The sequence below is a fragment of the Sander vitreus genome, chromosome 21, assembly GCF_031162955.1.
Source record: "Sander vitreus isolate 19-12246 chromosome 21, sanVit1, whole genome shotgun sequence".
NCBI classification, from domain to species: Eukaryota; Metazoa; Chordata; class Actinopteri; order Perciformes; family Percidae; genus Sander; species Sander vitreus.
The window spans coordinates 14,060,366-14,080,725 of NC_135875.1; the positions used below are offsets into that span (position 1 = coordinate 14,060,366).

At 39.7% G+C, this 20,360-nt stretch overlaps 2 protein-coding genes across 5 annotated transcripts; both read right to left on the bottom strand.

Moving 5' to 3' along the window:
* Positions 1 to 5,464: 5,464 nt before the first annotated feature.
* Positions 5,465 to 10,914, bottom strand: prrt2 (proline-rich transmembrane protein 2). Its single transcript, XM_078279186.1, has 5 exons — positions 10,647 to 10,914; positions 9,181 to 9,480; positions 8,683 to 8,978; positions 8,456 to 8,585; positions 5,465 to 7,380 (listed from the first exon to the last, which is right to left on the bottom strand). The coding sequence occupies exons 2-5, from the start codon at positions 9,410 to 9,412 to the stop codon at positions 7,364 to 7,366; spliced, it is 675 nt and encodes a 224-aa protein (XP_078135312.1). The 5' UTR covers positions 9,413 to 9,480; positions 10,647 to 10,914; the 3' UTR covers positions 5,465 to 7,363.
* Positions 10,915 to 11,270: 356 nt separating this feature from the next.
* On the bottom strand, positions 11,271 to 20,176 carry kif22 (kinesin family member 22). Of its 4 annotated transcripts, none has more exons than XM_078278550.1 (13): positions 19,886 to 20,176; positions 19,351 to 19,545; positions 19,137 to 19,264; positions 18,612 to 18,763; positions 17,675 to 17,884; positions 16,809 to 17,199; positions 16,309 to 16,429; positions 15,774 to 15,891; positions 15,365 to 15,545; positions 14,702 to 14,787; positions 14,248 to 14,436; positions 14,059 to 14,118; positions 11,271 to 11,465 (listed from the first exon to the last, which is right to left on the bottom strand). In XM_078278550.1, the coding sequence occupies exons 2-13, from the start codon at positions 19,536 to 19,538 to the stop codon at positions 11,436 to 11,438; spliced, it is 1,854 nt and encodes a 617-aa protein (XP_078134676.1). In that variant the 5' UTR covers positions 19,539 to 19,545; positions 19,886 to 20,176; the 3' UTR covers positions 11,271 to 11,435. The 4 variants fall into 4 exon arrangements, with proteins under 4 accessions (XP_078134676.1, XP_078134674.1, XP_078134677.1 ...); XM_078278548.1 differs by having other exon boundaries at positions 19,351 to 19,548; XM_078278551.1 differs by lacking the exon at positions 19,886 to 20,176 and adding an exon at positions 19,741 to 19,879.
* Positions 20,177 to 20,360: the final 184 nt, after the last annotated feature.

Below are 20,360 nucleotides of genomic sequence, written 5' to 3' on the forward strand. Positions count from 1 at the left end.
AACAAACCAAAAACAAAATTCACTGAATAAGAGTTGGACTTCTTCTTATTCCTTTTTTTTTAATCACCCTCCTGTAACATTCTGTCATTCTTGGCACCATTAATTGAACTTTTTACTTGTTCCACTTGAGAGGGAGGTCAGGGGTCAGAGGTCAGGACATTAGGAGGTTTTTGATAAACACTGCTGCTTTGTGTCCCAGAGTACGGATAGAGTGTCATGTCTGAGTCAGAAGCAGAGTCATGGATGTCGGGATAGAGGACAGACGCTCAGTCTAGATTTTAAATAGAAGAAGAGGGGGCAGAAAACACATGCAGTTTTTGATTATTGTGAATTTTCTCCTGTAGCCTGAGTGGAATAGAAGCTCTTTGTGAAATTAGAGAGGGCTACTACTGTTTCACCTTAGTCACTGTTTGTTCCTCTCTGTGCTCACAAACACCAGAGACGTCTGCCCTCTGCAGATCCTGTCACATTGTCCAAATGTTGGTAAGACAACTAATAACAAACTTTTATACAAGTGCTTTCCAAAAAAGTATTAAATCAGAAAAAGGATTAATAACTGTCTTTTTTTTTTTTTCCCTCTGGCAGGTGCTTACAGAGTCAATGTCTTAAATCTCGAACTAAGAACCATATGGAGATATTGAGAACCGCATACAAGTCTTAAAGTGCTCATATTATGCTTTTTGGCTTTTTCCCTTTCCTGTATTGTTTTATATATCTTTTTTGTGCATGTTATAGGTTTACAAAGTGAAAAAGCCCAAAGTCCACCCCAAAGGGACTTACCATCTCCAACAGAAAACACTGTTCACAAACTGCTCCAAACAGACAAAATGACAAACGTGCGTCACTTTGTAACACACGTTATAATGCTCGCCTAGCTGCTAGCGTAGCACGCCCTCATACTCTCATACTGACTAGCTAGCAGTGCTTACCTAGCTACTGCGCATGTATGACTCCCAACAAGGATGGAATAGAAGTGAGATGCCTCACTCTGTAGCTAAAACAGAGAGCTCAACACACAGGGTGAAAAGAGGAGCTGCAGCAATGTGCAGTACAATAAAAATATGGTGTTTATTGAAAATTAAACCATGTAAACCTATTCTGATATAACCTCTAAATACAATTATGTACCTGAAAATGAGCATAATATGAGCACTTTAAAAGTCATAATTTAAATCTTAAAATCTACATGTAGCAAATAGAGATGCTAAAACTGAGGTTCCACACACACTCTTGATGACACTTATCAGAAGTCTGTGGTTTTATGAACTCATTTTTCAAAGTAAGTAAACACACATACAGAACATTGTGATAGTCCAGGTCCAGATGTAATAAAACATGAATTAGTTTCTAAAGATTAAAAAAAGGTTTAATCTTACACAGTTGAGGAAGCTGAAGGAAGGAGGACTGGACTGCTTAAAATGTGCCATGATCTCAACTGAGATTACTGTAAAAAAAATAAAAAATGAGAGGGGATGCTTGAGGACAGCAAACATTCAATTTTCAACCACTTTGAGCTGCATCAGAAACAATAGCCTACCAGAGAGGGCCACCTGGTGATAAAAATGTTTAATTCAATTTCAAATGATCAACAGAAGCCGCAAAGAAAGTTGATCAAAATAAGAATTCACTATACAGAGTACCATACAAAAACTCACTCTAGTGATGCAGACAGACTCTGATATAACTGTTAAATAATAGTAGTTATTTTTGCTCATGGAGGATTGATCTAAAATCTAGTGGTTTAGCAGATTTCTGTGAAACCACAAACATTTATTTAAAACCAAACTGCATCCTCTCAGCAGGGACAAAGCCATGGCATTACTGCTGACTGAGAAAACACGTAATGGATGATGATGAGAGCTACGAGTAGCACATTATGTCACAGAATAGTGTATTTCAGCACCAAACATCTGGCTGTCTGATGCTCTGAAATGGTTTACCAAACACATTATTCTTTGGTTTGTGAGGGGGGAAAAAGATTCATTTAGAATTATTTCAGTCCATGTTATTGAGTAACTCCAACTGGCAGCATAATAAATAAGTCAGTGTAAAAAAAGACTGCTGCTGAAGATTAAAGATAAAGAGAGGAATGAAAAGAAACTAAGAGGCTTGATAGAAGTATTACAGTGATATTTCAATAGAGCTCTGAATCCACTCTGTGATAATAAGTGGGTTTCATTTAAGAGACAATAATGAGCACATTGCTGCCACCTAGCCAGGATTGTAATGAAAAGTTAGCGTTTGAAGCTGGCAGAGAAAGTGTGGTAGTAGAGCTCTACAGTAATAATGGGCCAAATATGCGACTCAAGCTCACATCACATTTCAATTAAGCTTCATGTAGATATCATACTTAATTATAACACAGTTCATAGTAGAATTGCATTCACCCCTTTGTCACAGGCTTAGTAGTGTGGAATTTGTGTCACAATTACCTCGTTCTGAAGTTGTAAAAAACTGCATTTCTGTACTACACAACCTCAGCTTGAACTAATTTAGGAGACAATCGTCATTTGAAAACACTGTCACGTTCAAACACCACATTCAAAACATGGTCTGTGAATAGAACTGGGCCATCGTTAATTTGTTATTAATACCACTTGCTGTGATTTTCCTACTGTGAAAAGTCAAAATGTCTGCCGTGGAAAAGACTTATCAACAGTTTAGCTCACAGTTGAACTTTAACTTGTCATAGCAGAAAAGGCACAGATGTCACAAATAATAATAATTATGGCTCCATTCCATTTCAGTTTATTAGTTGAGTAAGCCCTGCTAGTGAGCCAGCATTCAAAATACCAGGGTCCTGCAACTAAAGCAGCTAAATGGAGTGTGGTTGTAATACAAGTTATTAGTTACACCTGTGATTTTCCTGCTGCTTTAAATGCATGTTCATTTATCACATTAGCTAAACAGTTTTGACAGTTATTAAAAGTTATTGTTTGTGACTGGAAGATTATATAGAACCTGGCGTGTTTACCATACAGCTGTTGTCGGATGAAGTAGAGTACAGTAGAGTGGTGTCAAAGTGAGCCTTTAATAATTAATACAGACTTATTCTTTCCAAATAGAAAATCCTCAACAATCCGTTGAAGCATTCATTCACACTCATAATGATTTTTGTTCAGCCCCAGTGCTCCGCAAAATAAGCAGGCACTAATAGAACAACATAGCCACAGGTCAGTAAATCTCATTATTTTCAATGCTGACCGACAGGATGATCATGATGCATCCAAACGCTGCCAAGTTGACTCACAGCCTCAGTGTTTATGTGACCCAGCTGGATAATCCCTGACCCACTTACTGCATCTGGATGTGACTCTGTCTGGTATACTGATCCTTTTCCAAGCAGTACTGTGCTATATAAACCTACTGTTAAATTAGCTGAGTACAAAGAAAAATACCTTTTGCTGTCAAAATGTTGACATTGGTGAGGGGGAATTTGTTGTTGTCAGACCTTGTGTGACTGCTGTCATCTTTCTGCAAATATAGTTGATTTTTACCTCTGTGGGCAAATGGAGTTTTGGTTTAAGAAAACTGTGACAGGAATGAATTTATATACTGAATATAGTCATGTTTATTTTGTATGTACAGTATTGTTTTGTATGTTCGTTATTACAACAGAGCACTCACTTCAATGGAAGATATGCATCTCTTTATCCTTTATCAAGTTCATGACTTTTATTATCATTTCCATGTAACATAGTTAAATAAAGCCGCAGTTTGTGTCCCAATTCTCTCTCTCTTTTGATTAATCGTTTGATCTATAAAACATCAGAAAACAGTAAAAGGGGGCGCCTGGATAGCTCAGTTGGTGCTCCTCGACGCAGCAGGCCCGGGTTTGGCTTCGACCTGTGGCCCTTTGCTGCATGTCGTTCCCCCTCTCTCTCACCCTTTCATGTCTTCAGCTGTCCGGTCGAATAAAGGCCTAAAAATGCCCAAATAATAATCTTTTAAAAACAATCATCATCACAATATCTTGTTTCATCCAACTAACAGTATACAAAACAAAAAGGTATTAATATTAATAAAGATAATGTACTATAATGTAAAAGCTGCAAATTGTCACATTTGAGAACAAATTCATCTTTGGCTTTTTTTTTGTTAGACATGCGACTAACATGGCTCTTGTGATGGTAATGTCAGTTGGTCACTCCACCTCTTTGACTGAAATATTTCAACAACTATCAGATGGATAGCCAAGATAATTTAATACAGACATTCATGGTTCCCAGAGGATGAACCCTACTGACTTTGGTGATCCCCTGACTTTTTCCTGTAGCGCCACCATTAACATTCACATTTTTGTTGGATAGATTGCCATGAACTTTGATACAGACATGCACATCCCCATCAGGATGAATTGTGTTAACTAATGACTGACCTTTTTATGTGGCGCCTTCATCAGGTTAAAATGTGTCCAAATTGTTCAAAACTTTGGTTTATGACCAAATACCCGACATTCCTATCATCCTCAGGTGTACCTTATGAATATCTGAGCTGAGGATGGTGGAACATGGTTAACATGGTTAACATGACACCTGGAATGCTATTTATTTTATTGCCCTTTTTATTTTTATTCTCTGCTTTTTTTGTGAGGTTATATTGTCATGTCATCATATTGCCGTGTGTTGTGTGAATTATTTGCCTGTATTAAATGTAAAAAAACAAACAAACACAATATACCTGCTAAACATCAGCATTTTAACATTGTCATTGTGAGCATTTTAGCATTTAGCTCACAGCACTGCTATGTCTAAGTACAGCCCCACTGAGCGTTTAGTCTTGTTTCTTTAAAAATGGCTTACACGACCAATCAACTATTAATATAGTTCTAGATATATTTTTGTTATACTTATCATTGCAAAGCTAGTTTAAATAAATGGTGATATTGTTAATGTATCATTTGGCCATTGTGGTGTAAAACATACCACACTGTTAAATGTTGATAACTGTTAGTTTGGGTGAAAAATCTATTACCAACTATAAAAACAGTATGTTTTCTTTGATATTATAAAACAAATTTGACTATTCACTGTTCTTGTTATGACATAGGTCAGCGTAAGCGGCAGATAGTAATAGCTCCTTTAAGGGTTTTTAAAACAATAAAGAACATGAGGGAAATTTTGCTTTGATTTTGTTGAAGTTATCTGTGACTGTAGCTCTCATTACAGCCGACCACACGGTGTTTGTCCACTGCTCAGGGCCTCTCCCTTCAGCATTTTGCTCTTCCTGCTGCTTGACAACAGCATTCGCTTTCAATTGCTGCAGTTTACACACTATCACGACACGGTCAAGTACATTAATACTTTGTTTGCTGCAAAACCCAATCTCGCCTCAGAGGCTAAGCTCTCCTGATATCACTCACTTTTGATACTCATTCTCTCCCACAAAAACAAAATCTCTTTAATCTCCACTACTGCTCTTTATCTCTGCAAAACAACAATGGAAACATGTTACATGCATTGTCTTTATTATGAATGTGCTGCAGAAGTATAATATTCAAAGTCAGCTTATCTTTATAATTTTCAACTTTTATCATTGTACATTAATAATGATCCACAACATGCCAATAGCCACAAAGATTATAGAAGCCTTTTGGTAACACAATGACTGTCAGTTAGTGTGCCTATACTTTAGATCCTAACTACCTAATGCTAACTCATATCAGTTAGAGAATTGTCACAATATTGAGAGTTATATCTGCAGAAAACATCACAAAACTGTTGATTACAATTTAATTTACATATTAAGTGCTAACAAAGGGAAAAAAACTGTCTTATTTAATCATTACAGAAAATTGTCTGCAGCAAGTGTAAACTCATGAGGAGTTGTGACGTTTATCTACACAATTCAAAATCCAGGATATAGTAAATAAGGAGCTGTATCCATTGTTGATGAAAATCAGTTGTTTCAGATCACAGTGAGAATCACAGGTAGATTAGTTAAGAATACACAGGAGATATAATAATAATATTAATAAATCAGACTTAAAAAGTTCTCCACAGAACTGCTATTCAAATCTCACATCCACAAAACCATGTTTGAACCAATGTTTTACAAATTCAAAAGACCTACTGTGTGTGACAACATAATTAAGGTGTTCATCGCTGATTTAGGGGACAACAGAAGCCACACTCTGTCTGGTTTGAAAGTACAGGCTACCTGCGGATGCAGATGGAGGCTACAGCCACCAACTTTGACTGCAATCACAAGCTATTTCATTTGTTAACCAAATAGTGATGCCAAAATGCATAAACAATGCTACCACCATCTGTCAACTGCAGCATAGCACTTCAAGAGCTTTACATTATGAAATTCTGTTTTCAAAATGATCTTTTACAAACATTATCAAAAGATAGGTTATAGATGATGTAGCATAATTAGCATCACTGTAAAATGAATGTGTCTTGCTACGGTGTTTTTTTTTTTTTACTCACAGTGGTCAGTGGTGTCGAGCGGATATACAGTAAAGTTGCAGCAGAGTAAAAAACTAAACAAAAAAAACCCATTTTCCTTTATACAACAATTCTGTTAATAGAGTTAGGTCTTTACAAAGCAAGAAACTTTCCCTCTCAATTTGTTTGGCACACATTTTTCCTTGCAGTGATGACTGTGCCTTCTGTGTGAGACTTTCCATAATCCCTGCCAGTTTAGCACCCACAGCTAGTCCTTGGTAAGCCTCTTTTTTCCCACCCATAAGCTCACTCTCAAACACAAGATGTATGGGCGGGAGTCATGAGAACCACAGAGAAGAGTCAGAAACAAGAGGAGATACTGTGAACCAAAGTGTTTCTTCTCTGTGAGGTGAATTACTGCTCTGTGATTCCAATGCAACCACAAATCCCAGAGCCTCTCTTCACGTATCCGAGGGGATTTAACGGCAAGCTGAAACTCTGATAAGTCCTGTCTTTGGGTGCAGTGAAGGATGGACTCGGGCGGACATTTTTGTTGCATGTGGTGCCGAAGCTTGGGAGGCGGTTTTTCCTGTTTCATGTAATAACCACTTCCACTGGTCCCCCTTTTTCTAGTCCATGTTGTCGGAGTCAGTTCTGCGAGTGGTAATGGGATTCTTGAAGAGTTTATCAAGAATCGGTCTGACCAGAATACGAAAAGGCTGATTAGATTGTCTACTCTCCTCTCCATCTAACAGACAAACCCCCCTCTGACTCAGAGCAGCAGCATTTGCATATTTTATTTTCTTCCATTAGCAAAAAGGGATTTATATAGATTACAGAAATACAAGTAAGCACTGTATATCGGGTGCATATTTGTCACACATCCAGGTAATGACTAGGTGGTAAAAACGGTGGAGCAGGTGCGGGCCGTACGGTCAGTTGCCTTATCCAGTTTCATCCTGGGATGAAACTCAGGTTTTCACATTTACTAAGAAAAAGAAAAGGAAGCATATTAGTGAAGGAGATACATCTTCTGCAACCTAATATGGATGTATAAACTTTCATAGACCACAGAGGACACGTTATATAATGAGAGGATTGTTGTTGTGAGCTCTTCAACTCAAGTTGTGTGTAAAACTGCTCTTCCAGTCTTTCAGTTAATTAGGACATCTCTTAATGAGAACCAACAGGCTGCATTCACAAACAAAGAGTATCTGCTTGAACTGAAGTGAAGAGGCAAAGCATCATTTAACTGACTGACCCTTCATGTATATATTTAAACATAATAACAATAATAATAATACGGCAAATATAATTAAATCAAAACAAACACATTTAAAAGATTGAGATAGAAAATGAAAAGAAAGCAATCTATCCATGATTTTGATGGAGAGTGGAGTCATGTGTACATACAGTCCTGCAAAAGACAAATACTACTCTCTTTCTATACAAGTCTCTAATAGGAATCACTGATCTGTTATCAGAACCCCTTTATTTGGTAGAATGTAAACAACTCACATGCTGACATACATTATGTATAATATTACATGTGATACAGGGACAGCAACACTTAACATTTTGCACATGCAAACAGGGCAATGAGGCGTACAACGGACAGCGGACTTAACACGTCACTCTACTGATACACACACAGCAATCTGAGGCATGCAGCCAGTTATAGCTGGAGGCTGGAGGTCACCCGTGCAAATAAACAAACATGTCAGACAGTGTAGATTTAAGTCTGATGTGATTAATATGCTCTGATCTTTGTGTAGTGTTGACATAATTCCTAAAGTGCCGCAGTCTAGAAAGACTTGCGCAGGCATTGTTCCTAGTGGAATATTGTGCAAACACTGGTAATAATATCAGTGATTACAGTCAGTTTGCGCTGACAGAGCTAAATATTATATTGTGATGGGATAAACAGTGACAGTAGCAGGTGTTTGGGCCAGGAGGATCAGTGGTAGCGGGGCTATTGCTACAAATTCAAGCGGACGAATCACTGCACACAGTAGAGTAAAAAGGTGGGGTTAAGGTTTAAAGATCTGATTTGGGACACTCACTGGCCAGGTTGACAATGCAGGCGATGATAATGACCGTCCCTCCTACTAGTGACACCAGAGAGAGCATCTTGGCCACACGTCCCAGACGCACAGCGCCATCCAGGTTTCCCTGCTCAAGACTGTTCTTGGACTGAAGGAGAAAGTTGAACCATCTGTTAGCTTGGGTTTGATACAGATGCGTATTTGTTTAAAAAAAGAAGAAAACAGACAAAAGATCCTGCTCTCACCATGATGGAGTACACAAATCCCACAATGTTGATGGGCCAGACAGGGCAGAAGCAAGCCAGCACGGACAGGAAGAGGTAGTCTTTGACTTTGCTCCGGTCCAAGGGCGGGTTGGTGGCGATGCTGGAGTGGCGAGAAATTGACGGCCTTGGCGAGAAGGCGGTGTAGCCGATAGAGCTCGCCCTGCTCCCCTTCCTGCTCTTGCTGTGATGGGGGTAAGAGATGGAGTGTTGTCTTCTGGGAGGAGAGCAGATGACTGGAGAGGTGGTCTCTGTGGACGTTGGGTGGATCCCATTGCCTACACATGAGGGACAGAAAGGATGGGCAAATGTTCAAACACACGAGGAGGTAAATGTGTGTGTGCTCTACCAGGAGCTCTCACGTGCACTGGAACTTGACTTTCCCTATAGAGCTGACTAAGCAGCTGTATTTTTCCCTCCCTCCCTCCTCCTCCTCCAACCACCCGCTGTCCTAATATGAGGTCAAACTCAGTCACTTACTGTTCTTCAGCTTTTCGTTGATGACTATGACTAGCTCGCCTTTGGATTTGCTGCGGGGAGGCTGCATGCTGACCGGGCTGCTGCTGCTGCTGTGGATGAGTGGTTCATCTCCGACTGGTGGGCATGGCACAGAGATGGGGGCTTGGCTCAACAGAGAGTCCTCCTGGTCCAGCAGCGATGGTTGTTCCTTCCCTGGCTGAATGGCAGGAGATGGCATGATGTTCACAGCCATGCTGGCAGCAGAAATGGAAGCCTCTAGTTGTAGTACAGTGCTGTGTGTGCTGCCTGCCTGTAGTTCACCTGGGAGCCAGAAAATGGTTTTAAGCATCTTTGTAAACAGAAGCTGCTCCCTCCCATCTACTTAGGGAATGTACAAAAATTGTGGTGGGAAAGAGGGTTTGAAAAGGGAGTTTGTTAAACTTATTTTACTGTGAAAAGCATGCTGTGAAATGTTTGGGATTGCAGGGTTTTCTCACCACTGAAACAAATCCAATTTATAAAGATCAAATATTTATAATGGTAAGATGAATTTTGTATGCAACACAGGGTGAAAGGTTAAAAGGTGCGTTTAACCATATCAGGGATTTCCTCATCAAAATCACCTAGGAACATTAGTGATTAACTTTCTATTTCTACAGAGCACTTTATTTATACATATAGCTACAGTAGCTCATACCTTCACTATATTCTGCTTAACAGAAAACAGATCTACAGTTAAGTTAAATATGTCTGAGATTTTTCACAAAATAAAGAATGGCTTAAATGTTCGGTAAACATCATTTTGTAAGTTTTTCATAATTATGGCAATATGAAAATCACTTTAATAACTTTCATACAGTCCCTTAATAGCCTACATTCTGCTTAAGCCGATTTAGTTTGGATCCAGGCTCAATATCACGACAAGCCTCTTTGTAATACACATTAAAATTAAAATAACATTTATTTTGATCCCTCCTTAGGTCATGCTAAATTGTAAATAGACTCGAGGTAAACCGATACAATACACGAATGTTGCACGGTAAATCACGCCTTTTATTAAAATAGCAGATCAGCTCTATCAGGTCACAATGACACCAGGAGTACAAAGGCATGGCATAGATGGAGGCAGGTTCCTTAGAAACGATAGCAGCAGCGATGGTCTCAGTGCAGGTGTGTACATATTATTTCATCATGTGTACACAAGCGATAACGGACATATGGTAACCGGTTGTTGGGTAAAGAACAAAAAGTGAAAAGGACAGAGCAGAAAAGGACGAGGACAAAGGGGAAATACTCGATTGGACGAGTGAAGGAGGAGGGGGCATTAATTAGCCTGCTGCTGCTAAATTGCAATGATAAGCAGAAAATAACGTGCAGCTTGCGTTGGACTCTTGCTTTGCAGTTTATTTTGCATTTAACACCAATTCACAGGAGGAATAATAAAATAAAAAATAAAAAAGGTGGCTATGAAGATAAATCAAACTGACCTTTTCAATCCTGCGCTTGTCTCAACACAGCCGGAGCGTGCCTGGCTTTGGCATCGTTATTCTCAGGTGCAGAAAAAAAACAAAAAAACAATCCCCCCCCCCCAAAATAATCAGACGTAACCGAACATCTCTACAGCCACGATGTAGGCATACGTGCAAACGAGCGATATTTGTGGATAATCGGACAGTATCATTTATTTTATGTGAAAGCCGGAGAAGCGGTGGTGTTCCAGCATCGCAGTGTGCAATGGGGAGTCTCCTGGCAGGATCAGAGGAGGGGGGTGTGTGAAATGAAAAGTGAAATCAAGCAGACTACGTGCTGTGGGAGGAAGGGGGGGGGGGAGATGAGGGGAATTCTAGCATCCTTCTCTCCTCACCCAAAAAACGGCTTCACACTGAATGATGCTGCATCATATCAGTCGGTGATAAAAACGTGTCCCCGTGTCACTCCCTCGCAGAGGACAAGCATTCAAATAATTAGCCCAATTAGGTTTTAAAACCAGATATTGGTGACAACTAATCTACTAACCAAGATGGTGATTGATCTACGAGGCGATTGCATGGGTCATATGTGAAAGACCATTGGATTTATTTATGATCATGAAAATAAACACAAACATTCAATTACAACATACACACATTTATTTAAAAGCAGGGGTGCGCCATCAGCTGGTACACAGTAGTAACTACAAAAACATAAAACAAAGCATAAATGACCAATAAAAGCTTCGGAGATAGAAATACATTAGACGTGGTACGATAAAAAAAAATTAAAAAAATTAAAAAAAATCACTTTCCCATGGCACTCAGTATGTTTGCCTGTGGAAAAAAAAGAAATCAGTATTAGCACTTAGAAAAAGCAAGACCATCCTTAAAAGCCGCATAATGTACAATTACTGGCAATCATGAAAAAAGACTATTAGCCAATGTGCTTGGTTTGTTGCACTCGGTTATTCAAACACCATTTATTTTTGATAACAACTTACAGTTCAGATATTCACACTTATTTAACAAGAGGAGCCAGTAAGGGGCACATGATTGTGCCTTTACCAAAATCCAATAACCTGGAAAAACTTTTACAGAGCAAGTTCTTTGTGGAATAATATACCAAGAAACATTCATTTTATCACAGGAAAGATACATTTTAAAAAGAAAAAAAGGTAAATCTTACCTTCACTTAATTTATCATGAGGTTTTGTTTGGTTTAATTTAGATTTTTTCTTTGTATATGTGAGCTACCTTAATATTAGCCATGTAATATATCATTTTGTTTACAAGATATGTTAATTTTAATTCTCTTTGGAATCTTTTTTTTATTTAGTTCTGCAAGCAGATATAGTTGCATTGATATTCCCTTCTTGATTTCTTTTTTGCATGTGTCATGAAATGTTTTAATATTGTCTGATTAAATGTTTTGGACCCCATGAAGACTAGCAGGTCGTCTAGGCGTCAGCTAATGGGGATCCTTATAATAAATACCAATACAAAATACAAATCTCCAAATTTATTAGAGTAGAGCCATCCTAGTGGCTTTGGAGCTTTAAGGTCAATGCTAACATACTCACAATGCAGTGGCGGATCTAGAACATTTGACATGAGCCTGGTCTGTCTGAGGTTTCTGCCCAAAAGGAAGTTTTTCCTCGCCACTGTCGCACCAAATGCTTGCTCTTGGGGGAATTGTTGGGTCTCTGTAAATTATAGAGTGTGGTCTAGACCTACTCTCTTTAAAGTGTCTTGAGAAGAGTGAACTCTTGTTCTGATTTGATACTATAAATAAAATGTAGCTGAAATTGAATTAAATGGCTTGATCATATTTACTGATACAGACATAGAACAGAATGTCTTATTTTATCAGTAATTATCAAACAAATGCTATGATAGAGAAATTGTAAATCATTAGATAATCTATTTATATATGTAAATCTTTACATATCTAACCCTATAACATATACAACCGAATGGAAATAGCCAAAAACTGAAAACATGTCATTTCACTGAGTGACATGACATGTTATGCTACTGTACTGCAATTTATATGGAAGGATAATATTTAAACAAATCATATGGTCCAGGGGTAACTGCAGGCCTCTTCCTCCCTGTCATCTTCATCTGCCTCCTTCTAATCACTCTTCCTCTGTCCCTCTCTCTGAATCTGCAGCCTCCTCTTCATCCCTCAGTCAATTCTTCCTTTCCCTCTTTCACTTATTTCTGCATCTCCTTCTGTGGTCTTCTCCTGCTCTGATCCGCCTCGTCTCTCCAGTTTACTGCCTTCTTCATTTCCATCCTTCTCTTCCTCCTGTGCACTACTCAATTGTTTTGGCTGGCAATATCCCCACTTCAGCTAATATCTCCAGCTACTCTGGACTGCAAAAGTCAAGATGTGATAAGCTCTGGTTATCCTTGTATTACATTACACTGTAGGGCCATGTAACTAATAAGTAGCCTAGCCTAACAAACATAACATCAAAAGAGATTTTTTTACATGCACACACCAGTTATGTTTAGACTAGCCTTCTTAATCCAGTTGTATTTGTTGTTTTCCCAGTTTGACAGTAAAGAATGTCACCTGGTTTCATTTGTGCAGCCTTATTGCCGTGATATGTGAGAGGAAGTGGATTTTATAGTACTCCTTAACCAATCGCATACAAATGATCGGGCTCTGGACGTTTGATGCAGGGACGTAGTCAAGTATTTGAGGGGCAGGGGGCTAAGATTACATCTACAATTACTTATTATTAATTAATATAAATTAATTGTTTCAATGTTTTAAGAAGCGTGTGGACATAGTGGCAGTTTGTTTTTACAAGCAGTTTTTTGAGCACCAAAGTTAGGGAGGCAGCGGGGCGGGGCAAGGCCCTACAGTCGGGGGGTCAGCGCCCCCCATAGATCCGCCCCTGTCACAATGACAGTGCTAACATGCTGGTGTTTAGCAGTTTAGTATGCCAACATTTTCTACTTACATAAAACATTAAGTAGCCTACAGCTGAGGCTGATGGGACTGTCATCACATTTGCAGTATTTAGTCATAAACCAAATCATTTTTGACTTGATGTTGCTAGATGAAAGCTCAACCGATGTTCATGACAAACTATCCAATAGTTTTTTTTTTTTGTTTTTTTTTTAACATTTCACTTAAAACCACAAATGTCAACCTAGTAGAGTCACTTGCACATTGTCCTTGTTTTCCTGTCTTTTAATGTTTTTGTATTTATGTTTTTAATGTTATGCAGTAGGCTGTATAATGATGGAGCGTGTAATGGTGACCATATGAATTTCCTACTTGTGGATAATAAAGTTTACCTTGACCTTGTGAAAAAGTCAGGATCACCAAAATTAATATTTTAATTCATCCATATTTTCTTGGAAATCCATCTAATCATAGTTTACATGTTCTACTGAAGACTTGGCTTACCTTCATGAAGGAGGAAAATCTCTTTCCGGTCATACCCTCAACTTTTACCACATCTTCCAACTGTAAAATACAAAACCATACATCAAGTCAACACAAGTAAATGAAGTCAGAAAAACACTAAAGATGAGGTATTGTTGTAGAGAGTTGTGTGATAAAACAAGATCTGAGCTCGACATTTTCTCCACTAACATTTATGAAGTGACCATGGATCTCCCTCCAGCCCAGGATGAGCTTTGCCTTCTTGTCGCCGATCTGCTGCAGACCCTTCAGCTCTTTGAGTGAGCCGGTATTCAGAATGTGCAGGATTTTCTGTCGGGAGTGCTCCAGCACAGATGTGTCCAGTTGGGACTCCCAGCTGTTCTCTTTACCATCTGGAGGCTGAAAAGACAAATACAGCATTAAGTTATTAAAAAAAAAAAAAAAAAACTATTTTACATAATTACAGAAAATAGTACATGACTTTTCTTAACTGACATTGGTCTGAAAAGGAGGTTCACTTTGACCTAATAAATCTAAGATTGTGCAGTGTCTGTCAAGACAAAAACTAATTGAACCTAATGCACTACGTCTGCTTGTATCTGATGCTTGCAATTCTGCAGATGTGTCAAGCTAAGCGCAGCACAGTCAAAGCTCGGATGCTGACCTCAACCTGGTCTGAAATCTTCCCCTCCTTCTTAACGCAGACGGACTGTTTTTTGACGACAGCAAGCTGCTGAAGAGGCTGGAACACTGATAGGGAGGAAACCACATATAGAGTAATGCGCAATTCATTTAATGGTACACATTAGAACCCTATCTGTTAACGAAAATACTCACTTGGGGGGGGGGGGGCACAATTTCAACAAATTATGCATTAAAACAGTAAGTAGCTCACATTTTGTTTGGTTTTAGTGCCGTTTTAAAACTAAAAGTGAGATAGATACCAATGTATCCGCCTCACTCCCCAAGCTGCTGAGGGGTGTAAAAATCATTCCTCCTCATCGTCATTGGATACATTTGGCTCCTATATTGTAGACTGAGCTCTTGTATCAAATTGCAGCTCATCAATAACTCCAGTGATTCAACATGATATAATTAGTGAGTGACTACTCTTTAGGGAAACATGAACAGCAGAAGATTACACAATAGGAATAATTTCCAAGGTCATTTTTTTCCTTTAGCACTTCCTCATTCAAGGACAATTTAAAAAGACAGTTCCCATGAGATGGAACTCATTTCTATTTGACTCCGCTAAATTCATACAACTTGAATTCGAATGTGAATAGATAAGTTACATCTATAAACTCAGCGGTCATTTCTAACAGACCTTGTAGTGGCTGGACCACGGCCTGCTGCTTTTTGGCGTTTGTGGCAGTTGACTGTTTTCTTTGCAGAGGAGCACTGTTGTTGGTGAAGGCAGGCTCCTGTTTGGCACTGGATTTTTCTCCAGCCAACCGACTGAACAGCATGGCCTTGCTCTCAAACTCCCTCTGCTTCTCCTTGAGCTCCTGTGAAAACAAAGAGTGGCATGGTTGGCTATCAAATATCCACTAAGAAGAGTTGATCGATCAGTTCAAAGATCTGACAGCTTTCAGCATCTGGCATATCACATACAGACAGAAGAGACAAAAGTTGGTCCAGGTGCATATATAAATTACTAAAAATCTAATATTATGCAGGGCTACATGACACCCAGGTGGATGAACTCAAGTTTTGATGTAGGTGTGCGTTTTCACCTGGATCTCCTTGCGAGACTGGGCCACACTCAGCATGCTGAGCTTATCTTTGTCCTGGCAGTTCATCATCAGCTTCTCCAGAGCTACTAGTCTGTCCATCACTGACGGTTCTGACGGACTGAAAGAGACACAAACAAATCAAGAAAGAGGAAAAGTAGGTTAGATAACGAGGGGGGCAGTATGGTTGGGGACTTTGAAATGCACTCGGAAGCCAAAAAGGTTGACAAATACACAGCGCAGAGATTCATATAGCACAGACTGATTCATACACCTGATAACAGATGGCAACAAAGCAGTGCATCTTTCCCAAAGAGATCCCAGTAGACACAGCAGCTGTAGCCAATGGGAGCAATGCAGGGAGAGTTGTAAAATCACGGCCCACTGATTTGAGGCTACGGCTTGTTTAAAGTGCAGTTCTGTGGATTGGATTTAATGTTGTAGCTTTCGGCAGATGCATTTTCTTCACAGTCAACCAACACAATTCCTAAGTCTGATTAGCCAAACAAATAACATGTCTGTGTGTGAGATCTTTAACCTGTAAAAATGTGAAGAAGGTGAGGAACCATCCTGTTCAGTTTTCCTGTCGTCTTTATGCCTCTTCTTCTGTGGCTCAGTGCCAGACCCCCCTGCCTTGTGGTCTTCTTTGGCCCGCTTCACTGGAGATGATGGCAGAAGGGAAATTAACGGTTTAGTATTCAGTGCACTCGAGCAGCACTGTTTGTGTGGTTCTCTAAAAGCAATTCAGATGAAGGGTGCACAGCATCAGTCAAGGCTGCATTGCAGTGAAGAACAGCATCAGGAATGTATTTAAGACAATGCTATAGGAAAGAAAATGCATAAAAAACAGCACACTTCAGGTGTTTGAAACAGAAATTCTGACATCCATCACACCCAGAGACCTCCGGCTGTTTACTTTGGGATGTGACACAGGTGCCCCCTATTGGCCTTGGATTACACTCTTCCTTTTCATGCCCTGCTACATTTCTTTCTATACTTGGAAGAAAGTGAGTGCAATTCTCTCTCAGTTTTACTCACCTGGCAGCACAGCCACAGTTTCACAGGTGAAGGGCTTGTTCACAATGAGTTTGGATTTGGAGGCAAAGTTGAGCGCATTAAACGTATCAAAATAGTATCTGTACTCGGGTGCAATGTTGGTGATCATGACGGAGTGCGCCGAGCCGCCCAGAGAGTCCTGTAGCAGCCGTGTCAGTTTACTGTCTCTGTACGGCACACGGACGGCAGTGCCAGAGTTAAGAGAGTCCACGACCTTGCTGAGAGTGAAGAGAGACAGGTTGATGGCGCCGCTCTCCTTCAGGCGGATGCCCTGGTTGCCGGTGCGACGGTTGTCCTCCGACCCAGCCAGGTCGATCAAGTACAGCTTTCCTGTCTGTTGTCTGTGGGGCAGGGCGCGCTGAGTCCGTACAACCTAGAGCATTGAAAAGATTAAGATTTAACACAGGGCCACGACACAAAGGTCAGACATGGTATAAACACAGGGGAGGGAGGACAAGAGGGAAATGCAAGGTTAAATGTAAAGTTAGGCAGCAAAAGAGGCTTTTGATAAATGTGACACAGTATGTATTTAGCAATACAACATAGGAAGTAAGAATGCAGGAAAAAGGCAAAGTTAGTGAACGGAAACCAGGTTGTTTCTTTCCCATAATAGTCCCAAAAGGCCCAGAGATTGCTAGTGGGAGTGTTGTAGGAGAGAATTGATTTCAGCACCAGCTACCAAATCCTGACCTACTGCTCAGAGGCCACGACCTGTTTAAGATGCTTTTTGACTAGCTACTGGATAACCATGCATATCAGTCCAAAGGAAACAAACAAAGCGACTCTCACAGATAATTATAAATTAACAAATAGTCTTTTCTCAGTGTTGATCCGATTATATATCAAACCTTGATGAGGAGGACAGCATGGCTGCGGCTGGAGCGCTGGTTTAGTTTGGTAGAAGCAGTAGTACGATTAAGGCTGGCAGGGACAAAGTGTTTGTCAAAATCTGAGAAGGAGGAGATGGTTGTGAGAGTGAGGCCAGGGATCAAGATGTTCTTGTCTTTGTCCTCTCTGATTGGCAAATCATGGGAGCTTGGTGATAGAAGATCTAGCACCTGAAAAAGAAAGATTGTACATGTCAAACATAAAAAATAAAATAAAAAGCACTGGACTAAATAACCACTGATGATTTAAAAGCAGAAAAGAAACTGACAAGCAACAAGCAGACAATTAGACAAACAATAAGGTGGATAGAAAAGGTATTAAAGTTTTTTGAAGGTGAAGAGAAGTTTAGAGGTATGGAAGGGGAGCACAGCTTTGAGAGCGGTTTGAATAAAATCGAGGAGTTGCCGTTTCTTAAAACAGAGCGATATGGTTTAAGGCATGGGAGTGCATGGGGGGGGGTGGGTGGTTTCTGGTTAGGTTAGTTAGGTTCTCATTTAAAAAAAAAAAAAAGAAAAAAATTATTCAATAGGAGGAAGTGTTGTAAATAGTAAGGTTTTAGCAAAAATGCATGCGTTTGGTAAGAACTGAGCACGAGGCTGGAAAATCAGACTTGGATTATACCGCAAAAGTTGCGTGACTTTGTAAACAGATGTTTTGATATAGTTTTGCTGCTGTTAAACACGGCGCCCAATTACTTTAATGCATCCAGACTTCCATTTTTTGATTCTCCGTTCACCGTGCAGGCATGCATGATAAAAACAAAGTATTCCTTAAGAAACAAGGCAACACTTGGTGAGTAATGGACATACAAATGGTCATTTTGAGGGTGAAGTATTTCTTTAACAATGAACAGAGCATGAAACTACTGGGTCACACTATACTGCCAACCATGTATACCTTCTCATTGTAGATTTCCAAATAAGACATGCCAATGCTGTAGTCCCATCCTTCATCCTCATCCTTGGCTTTGACCAGCTTGAAGACCTCGCTAACAGCTCGAGGGATCACTCCTGGCTGATCTGAACTGCCCATCATGGTGTGGGTCTTACCTATGAAAGAGGATGTGGCGAGTTAGCACACAAACAGTAAAAACCTGTATACAAAAAGGAGTTTATTTTAAGAACAAATTGTCTCGATATAAGACTCCACAAAAGTGTATTTAACAAAACACCTTAATTCAAAGGATTTTGACTGGTACATTATATTGCTATTAAATATAACAATTGAAATTATTCATACACTATTTATTTACTTACAACATCGGGCCATCTAAAATCCCACTATTAATATCACATACATGTGTACTATTAAGAGAAATATCTAGTAAAAATTGGAGACTAAATGTGCCTTGATTGCCATCTTTAATATGCAACCAAAGTAAACAATGTAGTAGTTAAAAAATGCAATATTGCTGTAACAAACCAGCTCCTGTCGGTCCATAGGCAAAGACACTGGCATTTTGGCCATTCAGTATGTGTGGTAGAATGGGCTTCACTGATGAAACGAAAACTTCTTGCTGTGTCGTTTGCTCACCATGAAAAGCGTCGAAACTGTTGGACAATATAGATATAGATGTTAACAACACAATCATTTAGAAATTATAACAGCTGAGTGCTAAGAGGCTGAGGACACTGACTGGTATTTGACTGTTTCTGTAGCATTTCTCCAGTTAATTATTTCCAGGTTCTGGGAGTCCATGCCTCTTACACACGGTCCCTCGTCTTTCTCATCTTGATTGTCCATATAGGGTCGCAGACGAACCGCTACCCGAACCCTGGACGTCTTCTTGTTTGCTCCATCTGGTACTGCCACACGCTGAGCCATGTTGGAACTCCTCAAAACAGAAGGCCAAACGTTACATAATAACATAAGCCAAATAATGTTCGAATTCATGCTGTGTTTAACGTTATCTGTGAAAAATGGCATCTTAATAAAGCAGAGTATTAACAATTGTGCTAACCGGTAGATTTAAATTAAATTGAGATTCCCCTCAAACAAAGCATTGCAAGAATAAGAGAAGTTTTACCTTATTTACGACAACGTTAGCTCCATTCGGCTAATAACAAGCTAAGGTTAGCTACCGTTAGGCCACGTTAAAGGTAAGTTACTCGCCTAGCTACGGTTAGTTACTGCTTTACCGAGTGTATTACTGATGTTTCGTTAGTGCTTACCGATATTATTTGCTGACTCCTTGTTCAAAACTTTTGTTATGCTGCAAGTTTCACTTTTACCAACATTGCCGACGCGGTCTTTTAACAAAGGCGATCGAGACCTCAAAGCATAACCGAACACTTTTCAAATGAGGAGCACTGCGACCGGAAACGACCATTAACCAATCAGAACTCGCTCACACACTGGCGCCTATTTGACGTCCAACGTCCTTAAATAAGGTTAACTCGTGCATCGAATATAGTAGTCAACATTATGGTATATAACCATATATGCATCTTTCAAAATAAGGCATTAACGTGAATAGTGAAGCAAAATAAGTTTAATCAATTTCGGCCGACATGCATTCAGCCCTTTATGCGATTGCGCGCTGCGCAGGAAGTCGTGCTTAAAGTAGATCTCTACTACACACACACCCACTGCTGTCGGTTGTTCGCTCCGTCGATGCACTATCCATATGATGTTGAATCAGCGGGA

Excerpts from the sequence above, each read along its gene's own strand:
- prrt2 (XM_078279186.1), bottom strand. The coding sequence starts at position 9,412 with ATGGCTGTGAACATCATGCCATCTCCTGCCATTCAGCCAGGGAAGGAA. Across the intron at positions 8,979-9,180 it reads CAACGAAAAGCTGAAGAACA|GCAATGGGATCCACCCAACG; the intron begins GTAAGTGACTGA and ends CCTCATGTGTAG. Across the intron at positions 8,586-8,682 it reads GATTTGTGTACTCCATCATG|TCCAAGAACAGTCTTGAGCA; the intron begins GTGAGAGCAGGA and ends TTTCTCCTTCAG.
- kif22 (XM_078278550.1), bottom strand. The coding sequence starts at position 19,538 with ATGGCTCAGCGTGTGGCAGTACCAGATGGAGCAAACAAGAAGACGTCC. Across the intron at positions 17,200-17,674 it reads ATGCTGTCCTCCTCATCAAG|GTTGTACGGACTCAGCGCGC; the intron begins GTTTGATATATA and ends TCAATGCTCTAG. Across the intron at positions 14,788-15,364 it reads CGTGGTCCAGCCACTACAAG|TGTTCCAGCCTCTTCAGCAG; the intron begins GTCTGTTAGAAA and ends CCTCCCTATCAG.